General features: G+C 33.6%; 2 protein-coding genes across 4 annotated transcripts; one reads left to right on the top strand and one right to left on the bottom strand.

The window, feature by feature from the left end:
- The first annotated feature begins 2,091 nt into the window (after positions 1-2,091).
- Positions 2,092-3,120, top strand: LOC112519777 (fibrous sheath CABYR-binding protein-like). The gene is made up of 2 exons (XM_025128032.1): positions 2,092-2,138; positions 2,582-3,120. The coding sequence occupies exons 1-2, from the start codon at positions 2,124-2,126 to the stop codon at positions 2,996-2,998; spliced, it is 432 nt and encodes a 143-aa protein (XP_024983800.1). The 5' UTR covers positions 2,092-2,123; the 3' UTR covers positions 2,999-3,120.
- A 5,004-nt stretch (positions 3,121-8,124) lies between these two features.
- On the bottom strand, positions 8,125-12,738 carry LOC112520261 (E3 ubiquitin-protein ligase UPL5-like). Of its 3 annotated transcripts, none has more exons than XM_025128559.1 (4): positions 12,429-12,517; positions 11,013-12,322; positions 9,538-10,127; positions 8,125-8,559 (listed from the first exon to the last, which is right to left on the bottom strand). In XM_025128559.1, coding segments are annotated over exons 1-4 (2,166 nt in total). In that variant the 5' UTR covers positions 12,431-12,517; the 3' UTR covers positions 8,125-8,295. The 3 variants fall into 3 exon arrangements, with proteins under 3 accessions (XP_024984327.1, XP_024984328.1, XP_024984326.1); XM_025128560.1 differs by having other exon boundaries at positions 12,397-12,485; XM_025128558.1 differs by having other exon boundaries at positions 11,013-12,738.
- Positions 12,739-12,946: the final 208 nt, after the last annotated feature.

The raw sequence follows: 12,946 nt of genomic DNA, 5'->3' as shown, positions 1-12,946 counted from the left end.
CTAATTATATTTTAGATTTTTTATATTTAAAATGAGATGTTTATCCTGTATTTGATTATATTTATCTGCAGTTAGTTACACGAATTCAGATATGAGATAAAATCAGATAGGGTTGAAATCGTTTAAGGATGAACGAGTTTAAGAGTTTTAAGAGTTTTTAAGAGTTTTAGCCAAATGCTTTATAAGATAGTATAGATATATATAGGGGTTGATTCAAATGTTAACCAAGTTTATTGTATTAACTTTGTTAATCAATCTTAGCCATTGATTCTTACAATATACTGTTGTGATTAATCATGGTAAAACATATGTGAACAAAAGGGAAAAGAGTATTAAAGTAATTTTCTTTTTTATGTAACTCCCATATAATTAATTGGGAGTTACAAAATCAAAAAAATATCATTATTTTTGTTAATGTAAGAACCATATGAACACACACACACGCACACACACATATGTATATATGAATCATTGTGTCAAATACAAACAAAAATTGACATATATATGAACTTAGACTGCATAACATTTATGAACACAATATGAACATAATAAGAATAGCCGCTACAAGAAAGAAAATAGATAAAAAAAACATGTATGAACACAATATGAACAGCTTGTGAACAATAGTTCTTTCATTATGAACACATTCAGGAGCGAGCCAATGTTGAGATATGCAGCTAGTGTACATATGAACACTTGTGAAACACATTTTAACCTTCCCGTTGTTATCGAGTTGTTTTCCAATGAGTTTATACATATTAGCTTGTACGATATCGAAAACTTTACTATTGGGTCTCCTTTAACAATCACAAATTCAAGAACATTATAGATAGATAAATCAATATTATAGAAAAAACAAGATCAATAGTAAATCAACAACAATTATGAGATTTTTTGATTTTGTAACTCCTAATTAATGATATGGAGTAACATACAAACTAAAATTACATATTTACCCTTGTCATTAAATTATGAGATGAATATGAATCTAGATAAAAGATGGATTTTCATTGGTTGAGCTTGGTTAACAAAATTAACACAATAATCTTGGTTAATATTTGAACCAAGCTCTCTCTCTCTCTCTCTCTCTCTCTTTATATATATATAGACTTGGGATCATGTGAGACCAGCCTGTTTTCGTGAGACCCGTGAGACCAACATTTTATATTTGAAACTTCACAACAAAATGTTGTGAAGGTGACTTTTTAAAACCTTCACAGTATTTTTGCTGTGAAGGTTCGACTTTTTTCAAACCTTCACAGTGTTTTTGCTGTGAAGGTTACATGTAAAAATGTGGTCTCACGAAAACATGTTGGTCTCACGTGAACCCAACCCTATATATATATATATATATATATATGACGTTTCAAATGCAATCCATCACATTTGTACAACCAATACAACCCAATTAATTGAGATATTTATGGAAATGATAAGAGTCCATTTATTATGATTTGAATATTTATGGAAGATGACTAGGGTTCATTAATTATGATCAATACTTTATATCAAGAAACAATTAAAACTTTTATTAAATTACATATTCATCAATTAAATAAGCGGTTGAGATTGAGTTTTATTGGTTATACAGAGAGGGAAGGGAAGGGAGGGGGGGAGAGAAGGAGGTTCAAAATAAAATAATAACGATACAAAAGAAATGAAAACAAACAAATCATGTGTAAGTTCACATATCGTGGATGAATCATATATAATTTTATATGTGTTTATAACGTAAAATCACATGTGATTCGATCAACTTATTATTATTTTTCCGTTAAAAAATTGATGTGTTCTTCGTATGAGGCTTTGGCTGTAGACTGTAGTTATCATGTTTCTCTTAAAAAGCATAAAGCTCCTGAAAATTCAAAAATAAAATATATATAACTTTTCTTTTAACATTTATTAAAATAATAATAATAAATGATAGTTGTGTTGTGATAACGACTCAATCACATGTCCCATTCCTTCACTGAATAATTTCAATTAAATAAATCTTAATTATTTTTATTTAAATAAATATATTTTTTTAATAAAAAATGGATATGAAGGTCTATAAATAGACGTCATGTCCCTCTTATTTCAAACACCACCTTTCTTCTCTCATTTTCTTCCATATCTTTCCAATGGCAACTGTTGAGGTAATTTCTACTCTTTTTAACTTTGTAACCGGTCTCATCTATCCCTCCTTTTTGTTATCGGTTTTTTAATTAATTCCAATTCGTTAATTGTTAAGTTTTTTTTATTATGTTCATGAAAGGGTCGAGATTTGAACTTATGATTAATGATATGATACGTGGCAAATCCACTGAGGAATGGTGGCTTCTGTCACGATTGATATTGTTTGTCGCAGCAGCGTATGACCCAACCGTGTTACAAATTTCAAGTAATTAATATATCGAAACGTAAATCTGAGTTTGAATAGTTAATATAACCTAGAAAGTAAAAACCCTGATCGTAAATCGTTAATTGTATTTAATAAATATCGTAAATATAATTATTTTATTTTAACAAAATTTATGATCTGACACCGGATTTGGAATGAATGCATCATATTGCTCTTGGATTTTAATGGATGTATCAGGTTGAATCAGCTGCAAACATTTTGCCGGAAAAGGTGGAAAGCATCCCGGAAGCACCAAAAGAAGTAGAGCCGGTGGTCGTTGCACCACCTGCAACGGAGGAGGCGACGGAAGAAGCCATTGCCGACGATCCACCAGCAGTGGAAGAGCCGGAAACCGTGGAGGCACCGGTGAAATCGGAGACCAAAGTGGTGGAGGAGACTGAAACTGATGAGACGACTCAAGAACAAGAAGAGGTGAAGGCAGCTGAGGAAGAAACTCCGGTGGAGGTGACGACGGAGGCAGTCCCGGAAAACACTCAGGCAAAGATGGAAGAGGAGACTCCGGCGGGGGAGGAGGCCAAAAAGACTGTGGAGGAAGATGAGAAACCAGTAGCAGCAGCGGTGGTTGCCACCATTGAAGTTGCAGCAGAGGAATAGAGGGAGGTCAAATTTACATTTTTGACATGGTCAAAGTTTGTGTTAAAAGCCAAGTGGCAGGAGATGATTGGATGAAAATGAGCATCACTTTGGTTTTTTTTTAATTCCAAATAATTTCATATATGTCACTTGTTTCTTTATTCAAAAGTATCGACCCTTTTTTCTACACAAAACAAATTTCAAACCCGAACAATTCGAACCAAAATAAACCGGTCAGTTAACTATAAAGGGTGGTGTCTGATTGGTTTGAGCTTGACTCCAAATGTCAAAAGTACCAGGAGGTCTCAGGTTCAAATCCAAAGAGAGATAAAAATTAACTTGTAGCCACAGAGGTTCAAATGCGGTGACTCCGGGCTATCTGCAAAGCAGGTAGTCGCCCTGAGATTAGTCGGCTCGCATAGCGGGTTGGATATCCAGGTTAATAAAAAAATGAATAAAGGTAACTTTTTTCGATAGATCATTAGTCCCATACTTTTGGTTCTCTTTAAGGTCATTGAAGATTTCGGATTGTTATATTTAGCACCCCAACCCCTATCGTACTAGTCCAGGTGTGTACGTACATACATAAGCACCTTAATCAAATAAGCACATACACATATCTCGAATTTTTGCAAAACAAGCACGAAGCTTGTAAGTTGCGGATTGAACTTAAGAAAATGGAAAGCACGAGAAATCGTATCGCATGTTACAAGGAATCATATGGGACACTGTTTGAAGCTTAAAAAAACCATATGGGAGTCACATACCACAATGTATTTTTGCATTTGATATTTCACCTTAAAATGTATTTTTTATCAAGTTGCAATGGTGGGAATTGATGTTGAGTATATTTGTATACTAAGTCCTAAGAAAGAGACATTTAGAAGTCAAATAGTGGTCAATGCGGATTTAGCTGCATGAAAACCCGCATCAGAGTCTGTTTGTTAGATATTCTGGATAAAGACGACTGTCCATGCTAGTTTAGCTGCATGAAAACCTGCATTCGTGCCCAGATTAGCTTTTGAACCCGATTCTCTAGGGGGTTTTCTTATTACTTCCTCCCTCTCCATTTCTCTCATCTTTGGTGCGATTTTTGGGATCGGATTTGGAGCATCTTAGTGTGTATTTATGTTAAAGGGTACAAAGATTCGGTGTTTGGAATTGGAAAGATTTCATTGAAGGGTTTTGGTTGGGAGATCTCAAAATCTTGATGTGGTAAGTTTCTTGAATATTTCAAGCTCTAGTATGAGGATCTTTATAGATTTGAAGTTTATATTAACTAGTGTTTGACATCGCGCGTTGCGCGATGACGATAATTTTTTTTAAAATTTATTTTTCAATTGTGATGTAATTAAAAATATACATTTATTGGTATAAAATAAAATATATGTAGTTTTATGTATTTGTGGATTCAAATTCATTTACAAATAAATAAATAAAATTAAGTTAAAAAAATAGGAAAATGAAAGGTTTAGCAATTAATATGTTGATTGTATATTATAAATAAATAAAAATAAAAAAATAATAATAAAGATAAATATGATAGAAAACTTTTCATTAAACAACCATTTAGTTCTTATTTCACACACCGTGTGTTGCATAGTGATGAAACTTGTTTTGTTAGAAAATACATAATCAAATTAAGGTGAAACGTAATTTCATAATCAATTGTAATATAAGATGGTGATTACATTGGAGTGTTTTTTATGCAAATTTTTTTCATTGATATTGTTTCTTGTAACTAAAGAAATTCATACATTTTATATTTTTCGGTTGCAGAACAATAATTTTATTGAAGTTCAATTTGTATAAAAATTGTTAGCCGCAACCCGCAAGTATTGTATGATTAATATTGAGCACTATCTTAGGTGTATGCAAAAGTAATTTTTTCAATTTAGCTTGTAACACTTATTTTCCAGATTTTTTTTAAATAAATTCATGTACATATAGTCATCCGAATAATTAAATGTGTAATCACAATATAAGAAATGATATAACTAAATTTATAATACAATTAAATAATGGGAAATAAAATAAGAGTATTTTATTAATTGTTGAAWGAAATATAATATCCTCTAATCTTGAGGAATCATACAATGCAAGGTATATAAGCAATAACATTCGTTATATTATAAGCTTACCGATTGTTGTAAACAATAGCTAATCATGGTTGGCCAAAAACCGAAAAACTGAAATTTAAATTGGATTCATTATAGACAGAGAAATTATTATTGTCTTAGTTTTGATAACAAAAAACTTAGTTTTGTGTAATGATGCTTATGATGTATAAACACAAAAAAGGATGATGTGCATGTACCATTTTTCATCCTCAACACACACCTTGACTTTAAAAACACAATAGTGAATGGACCAACCATACGAATCACATACCAAACTTAAAGACTTCAAATATTTATAACTCAATAGTTAAAATTATAATGCAATCAAAATCACAACACGAACATACATAAAATTATCACACGACTAAACTTACGATAAGAACATACTTAAAAATATAATCCAATCAAAATCATGATACAAACATACATAACATTCTAATACATTCTAAATTACAAAATAAACTTGCATAAAATCCTTACCTTAGATCATAATCATAAATTCCCACAACTCAAACTTGAAAACTTCAAATTTTCAAGACTTAATATATAAAAGTTAAAGAACTCGAAAACCTGCAAATCAAAAAAATTTCAACATAAGTAAAAATTACATAGTAAACTTGAACACTTCAAATCTTCACCTAATACATAAGAGTTATAATACAAACAAAATCACGATACAAACATAAATAAAATTATAATGCAATCAGAATCATGAAATAAATCAATATAAAATTATTACCTTGTATTGTAACCAAAAAATCAAATATTGAACTTGAAGACTTCTTCAAATCTTCATGACATAATGCATAAAAACTATAATGCAATCTAAATAACGATACAAACATTCATAAAATTATAGGAGAAGAGAAAAAACAAAAAAACAATGAAGATTATCAATAGTAAAATAGAAGAAAAACCAAAGATGAATAAAATAAATTTAGAGATGTATAAGATAAAGATAGAATTTCAGAGGATGTGAGAGATGAAGATGAACAAAAAGTTGTTGTTTTTATATATATAAATAAATGATTGATTGGAAAAGATGAATGGTTTGGAGTTATGTAATTTGAATTAATATAGAAGGAGATAAATGGTTTGGAGTTATGGAATTTGAATTAATATAGAAGGAGATGAATGGTTGGGAGTTGATGCAAACATTTAAGAAAAAAACATAAATTGACAAAAAAAATATAGTAGTGAATATTAAAAGAATGAAGGAGAAAAAAGAGAAATAAGGTTCTAGGCTCTAGGAGAAGCCACTTCAACAACTCATGATTTCTTCTTTAATATATATATTGATTTGTGGTTCACTTCTAGACCTGAGGTGTTTGTGTTTGCGATCTAGGTTTAACTTAATCTACCAAGGTGAGTTTCAAGTTGCTTTGTGAAAATTTTGAACATAGCAAAAATGTCTATTTTGCAGTTTAAAAGTTTTTCTTTGAGATTTATCAAAATGTGAATAATTTCTTGAGGATATTGCATTTTTGCACATTTGATTTTATAAAGTGTTGCGAAATGCTTATATTTGAGACTAAATAAATCATAAATCGTGTGATTTTGATGATTTATTGTATATATGAGGATTATTTGATGTTAATACCTTTATGATATATTTTCAAAATATAAATTGTTTGGTTTCCATTTGGAAACGAATCATCCCAACAATGGTGGATTTTGACCAAACCATATTTTTTGTAAAGTCAAATGCATGAAATAGCAACCTACTTTCATAAAATTTCTTATTATAGCATTTTACTTTTGTTTTTCTTTATTACAGCAATGTATTTTCAAATTATTTTTTATTAAGGCATTGTACTTTAAAAAATCTACTCATAATAGCAATGGGTAACTTTTTACCTTTTAAACCGGTTAACCCTTTGATTTTTTTGCTTGTGTGGCTTTAATGAGGTGATGTGGATGCCACATCATTATTAGTGATTTTCATTTTTCATTGCTATGATCTAAAAAATAGTTTGAAAGTACATTGCTGTAATAAAGAAAAACTGAAAGTACAATGCTATAATAAATAAATTTATGAAAGTAGATTGCTATTTTCATGCATTTAACCCTACAAAAAATATGGTTTGGTCAAAATCCACCATTGTTGGGATGATTCGTCTCCAAATGGGAACCAAACAATTTATTAAAAGGTTACCCAATGCTATAATGGGTAAATTTGTCAAGGTACAATGTCCTAATAAAAAATAGTTTGAAAGTACATTGCTGTAATAAGAAAAACTGAAAGTACAATGCTATAATAAAGAAATTTATGAAAGTAGATTGCTATTTTGTGCATTTTGCCCTTTTTTGTATGCGTTTGCATAAACTTTGGGTAAATGTATATTTTGACTTATGTTGACTTTTATTGAGTAGTCACATAAGTGTGGAGGCTTTTGACTCGTATAACTTTGGGGACATTATTCCGGTTTAAATTACTAAATGCTGAGTTTTGGACGTGTATTGCATTTATTACATATTATTTCGAAATTACATGTTTTAAGTGTATTGGTCGTTTATTTGGAGTCATGTAATCTGGGGACCGAACTTTCCCTTATGAAAATCCATCACGAGTCTAGTTGTGGTCTTTAGAAATACTAACATTTAAAAAAATAAAAAAAAAGAACCCATAAATCATATATGTCAATACTACAATAAAATTGGATTTATATGACCTTAAAAATGTCTATATCTCTAAATAAAGTGTTTTATAGGACTTAAGTTATAGGACAAAACATTTATCCAGAATTGGGATATTGGTCTTCTTTAACGGTCTCCACAATCGCAAATAACGTCAAACTTTTCTGTTTCTTTTTGGTAACCGTGGATCAGTTTTCGCTCACTTCGACAAATTTAATGGGGTCCTCAAAATAACAGCTTAATAGATCAGATTCAGATCCCCATGGTGTAGTCTTTATTTGTTTATTTGCCAGTTGAGAAGGGTAAAATAGCATCAAACTTAAGAGTGAAATAGATGTAAAACCTAATTGCATTGCTTAATTGTAAAAGCACATAACTCTGCATGGGTATACAACAAGTTAACCAAGATGGATGATAAAAAGCAGAAAGCATAGCACTGGTACCATTTCTGATTCCAAAAACAAACATTCAAGAAACCATTAGTCTACTTTCTGTACAATTTGAGTCGATCCAATCTTTAATATGTGCAATTGGTGTCAAAATTGTCGGGTTTTCGGGTGTTCAAGAAGTACCGAAGCTGCAGCCAACATGATGTTGAGTGATGACATTTAAGCGGTTTTTCATCACGTCCATTGATGGGTAAGCAGGAAGACAGATTTGATAGAAGCATGTATGAGAAGAAGGCAGATGATCAAAGGATTCTTTGGATTTGTAAATATAAAGCCTCGAAGTTAAGCCACCAAAACCTTCTACTGGTAGATACTTCATGGAGATCCAAAAGAACAGAAGAACCTTCCGCTGCTCACCTGTCATTTCTTCAACAATCTGCATAACATGCTCGAGTTAGATGAAAAAGAATCAGACTAGCTGTATATCCAAACCAAACTCACCCGAAGAAAGTAAGGTATGAGTACGTAGACTTGACCTCTACCCTTTAGAGATAAACCAAATTGACACAGTAAATCACACTGAAAGTAGACATGACCTCTACCCGTTAGAGATAAACCAAAGTGATTCCGTAAATGCTACTGAAAGTAGGGTCTGAGGGATGAGATGCCCTTAGACATGACCTCTACCTCTTAAAGATAAAACCAACTTGGCCCAATAAGTACCACTAAGAGTAGGGTCTTGAGGGGTGAAATGATTGCATAACGGGCCTGCAATCTGGTTTGCTACGCTAGCTACAAGTCCCACATCTAGTCTGCTACAGATCCCTACATCTGGTCTACTATGCTAGCCCATGGATCCCTACATCTGGTCTGCTATGCTAGCCCATGGATCCCTACATCTGGTCTACTATGCTAGCCCAMGGATCCCTACATCTGGTCTGCTATGCTAGCCCACGGATCCCTACATCTAGTCTCCTACCCAAGCTACATGTCCCCATAGCTAGTCTACTATGTTAGCTACAAGTCCAACATCTCTATATTCTATAGAACTTTTAGTTACACTATTAGAGGTCGCTTGTAGACTTGTTAAATATACAAGTACATTTCTTTTACACTTCTTTCTATCAAGCCATTAGTCATCAATCTTGAAGGCATTGTCCCTAACTTTACGGCCAATTAGCACATCGTTTTGATTGCCAACTGACGTGTAGATGGTTAAGCCCGTGACTTTTTGACAGGTTTTAAGAATGCCACTGAGGTCTTTACATAAGAATGCCTAAAAACTTGTCAAAAAGTCATGGATTTTAAAAACATCGAGCCCCTTTTTCATTGATATTGCATGGAAAAAAATAAGAACCAAGAATCGTCGGCTTAAAAGGGAAGAAAGAACAGCTAAAATCTTGCAAGCACATACCTTCCAGAACCAATATATCTGAGGATCGGTTGGTGAATAACCTTCATAGTCTGTATGTGCTTTCCAATCTACCACGGAAATATCAGTTTCACTCCCATGAAGCATCTTATCAAAATCTTCAAGCGTCAAGCTGCTGAAGAACATTTTCAGAATATTTTCTCCGCCAACGATATCAGTAAATCCTCTAGCAAAGTGTGATATCTGTTCAGCAACAGACACCACAAAACAATGGTGGATAAGAAGATCAACGTACGTCTTCCTGTTTTTGCTATTTACGATCATATTTTTGCCACCAGGACAAAGCTCTACAACATCCATGGCTCCTAATTTGTCGACATTCCAAACAAACGTTAAACCAAGGGCATCTTCATCTACAGCTAAAGGATCCATATCCAATATTTTCCGACAGCTACTATATAAGAACGGGTCTACATCCTTTATGTCTTCCAAAGACACATTTTTTCCAGCCAATTGCAAGAAAAATGAACGATCAAAGACAATACCAACTGGTACTCTATTCATCAAGGCTAAGGCGATAACTCTGCCTGCAAAGTTAAAATATTCAAGGTCCAAAGGGTCCGCTCTGGATGCTGCAACGAAAGAAGAACAAAGATCTTGTAAATTTTGAGTACTAACTACACGAATGCAAATTGAAGTCAAACCGCCTTCAAGATTGTTCTATCAAAAGGCAGGTATAAATAACTATGATTCAACAGTTTTAACCTTAACACATCCCATAACAGGTGTAAAAATGCGAAATTTGGAAAAACCACTCTTTGGGAAATCAAGTATAGAGGGGACATATTCATACCATATTCTAGTGCTCATTATATACAAACCAATCCAAACCAAACACAAACAGCAAGCAAAGTCTTGGCTCGCTCTCATTGGGAGGCTGTTCAACCAGATTGACGAAGTTGAGTACCAACAAGTTCAGTATGTCCCACCCGAAGGTGGGGCACGTAGGCTTGTGGGACATACTGAACTTGGAAAAAGGATGACAATGTTAAAAGTAAGTAACAACAATCAAACAGACAAAAAAATTAACAGAACTTGTGGGGACTTGGAGTTGTAGCATTCAGCCAACCATGACTTGTTTGATGTTTCATCATGTGTATCTTTAGCCAACCTATCCTACTTCATGCCTAAAAACCAAATCCTCTAAAGTCTTAGAGGTTCAACACAACTTAAAGTAGTTTCACTAAAGCAAAATGTTGGTAAGATAAAGAGATGAATCATTTGTGTATATATATATATATATATATATATATATATGGAAACTTCTTTTGAGAACCCATGAAATTGTGATAACCATGAAAACTTGTGCATCATGTGTTATTTCATATGTGTTTTATTATCTAAGACTATGATTTAGAATATTGATTAACATATATTTGTTTCATGATGTAGGTTCTCAAATGATTAAGCCCCACACATATGTATATATGTGTGTGTTAAGAGGATAGAAACCATACCAGGATTTGGAAAGAATCTTCTAGGGTCATTTGGGCAAGCAACAAATAAACCAGTTTTAGGATTAAAGATTTCTTGAGACAACAAGAAAAACCATTCCCGCAGTACACCAGGCCCTGTTGCTTCCTCATCTTTGAACTCCATAAATAATCCGCTACGCAACCTATCAGGATCTTCATGTGCAATATACACAAAAGATTCGGCCAACAACTGTGTTCTATTGATAAGCATCTCATGGATATCATCATTCTCATCCATCACCACTGGAAATAGCAGCATTACCAAATGCCTCCTAGATTCAAAGTTGATAGCATCCTTCTGCTGAAGAATCCATCCATAATCCTCATCCCTTATCGCATATCTAACAATCAAATGACACAATGAACGCTTGAAATCCTTCAAATTCGTCCAAAAATACTCTTCTCCACCTCGGTAGAGTTTAGAAATATCATGCAACTCCTTCAATATAACAAGATATTGATCCCATCCACCATTTTCTTTTTTTTCAATCACCAAAACCTCCATTTTTTTAAGGCATGCTACCAATGTGGTCAGCAAACCATCAAAAAGCACATAAAGAAACTTGATTTTGTTAATTGCATCTGTGAATTTGGAGTTCGGTGGCAGTATCGGTCGGGGAGAACCCACCTGATATTTGACAGCAGCCTTGTTGATTGCATCTGTGAATTTGGAGTTAGATGGCAACATTGGTCGGGGAGAAACCACCTGATATTTGACAGCAGTCTTCAATGGCTTCATGAAGGCCATAAAATCATTCACATCACCTCTCAACGGCCCAAAATTACTAGGAGACTCCACACTTGAAACCAAACCCCTCGATAACTTATTTGCAAGCTCGGCTGCAAATGGAAACATGTCTTGTAATGAAATGATCACCTTGTTATCATCATCATCATCATCACCACTATGATAATTCTTTGCATTCTTCACCATAACTCCTAAACTACCCCGACATAATTTGTACAAAGAATCATCGTATCCAGCAGCACTTTGAAGCATTTTACATAATTCTAAGACTAGAGGCACAAACTGTGAAGATACAGGTTGTGGTAACATGAAGCGAATAGAAGTTATGAATTCTTGAATAGATTCTTTAGCACAATCTTTGTTACGTTTATCTGAAGACATATAGAGCATTACCAGAGCTTCAAGAACACAAGAAGATGTAAATATATGGAGGTGATCTTTGACGGCAGCATGATTGATTTGGTTCTCCGGTATCATGCTTAAGAACTCCATCAACTCTATTTTGACGAACTCAGTACTAGCCTCAGGTTCTCCTCTAAATAACCTACAAATCATTGAAACTAAATCGTTAATCACTTGCCAAGCTTCCGGATGCCAACAGCTCCTCATTCGACCCACCAAGTGCAATCCGGAGTCGTTTGTGATCATACATTCAGACAAAGTCTGGTCGGACTGAAGCTGCTTCCTGCCGTAAATCAATCGTTGCTCAGAAACGGGAATTCCAGTGAGCGATTGAATCTTTTGAAGGATGGAATGCACTTTATCTTGTGGGTTTCCATGGAGGACAAGGGTTTTGCTTTCGGACATCATACGAACGAAGAATTGGATTTTATCAGGAGGGTGGAAGACAACAACGTCTTGGGGTGAATATTGGACAGTCTGATCGGGAGAAGAGGAATTAGGTGGTTGTTCCATGAAGACCAAATTCTCGGAGGGAAGAAAACGTTGGACGTAATCTTGTAACTTGAGATTATGAATGCAATTGATGGGAAAAGTTGCGATTGAAGATTAAGGAGGTGGGTCGGAAGAGGAAGACGAAGAAGAAGACGAAGGGAGGTGTGTTGTTTGCTATGTGTGATGTGTTTCAGAAAGACGGAGGAGAAGGAGATAGTTGTTGCTTCTTCATGATAAATACTACCACCGTTTCAAAGTATATATATATATATAT

The sequence above is a fragment of the Cynara cardunculus genome (genome assembly GCF_001531365.2).
Source record: "Cynara cardunculus var. scolymus isolate 2C chromosome LG 10, CcrdV1, whole genome shotgun sequence".
NCBI lineage: Eukaryota > Viridiplantae > Streptophyta > Magnoliopsida > Asterales > Asteraceae > Cynara > Cynara cardunculus.
This window is presented reverse-complemented; position numbering and strand designations above follow the sequence as displayed.

Coding starts and splice junctions, on each gene's coding strand:
- LOC112520261 (XM_025128558.1), bottom strand. CDS start 12,693: ATGGAACAACCACCTAATTCCTCTTCTCCCGATCAGACTGTCCAATAT. Junction 10,128..11,012: donor AAGATTCTTTCCAAATCCTG/GTATGGTTTCTA, acceptor CTTTCGTTGCAG/CATCCAGAGCGGACCCTTTG. Junction 8,560..9,537: donor AGATATATTGGTTCTGGAAG/GTATGTGCTTGC, acceptor CATGTTATGCAG/ATTGTTGAAGAAATGACAGG.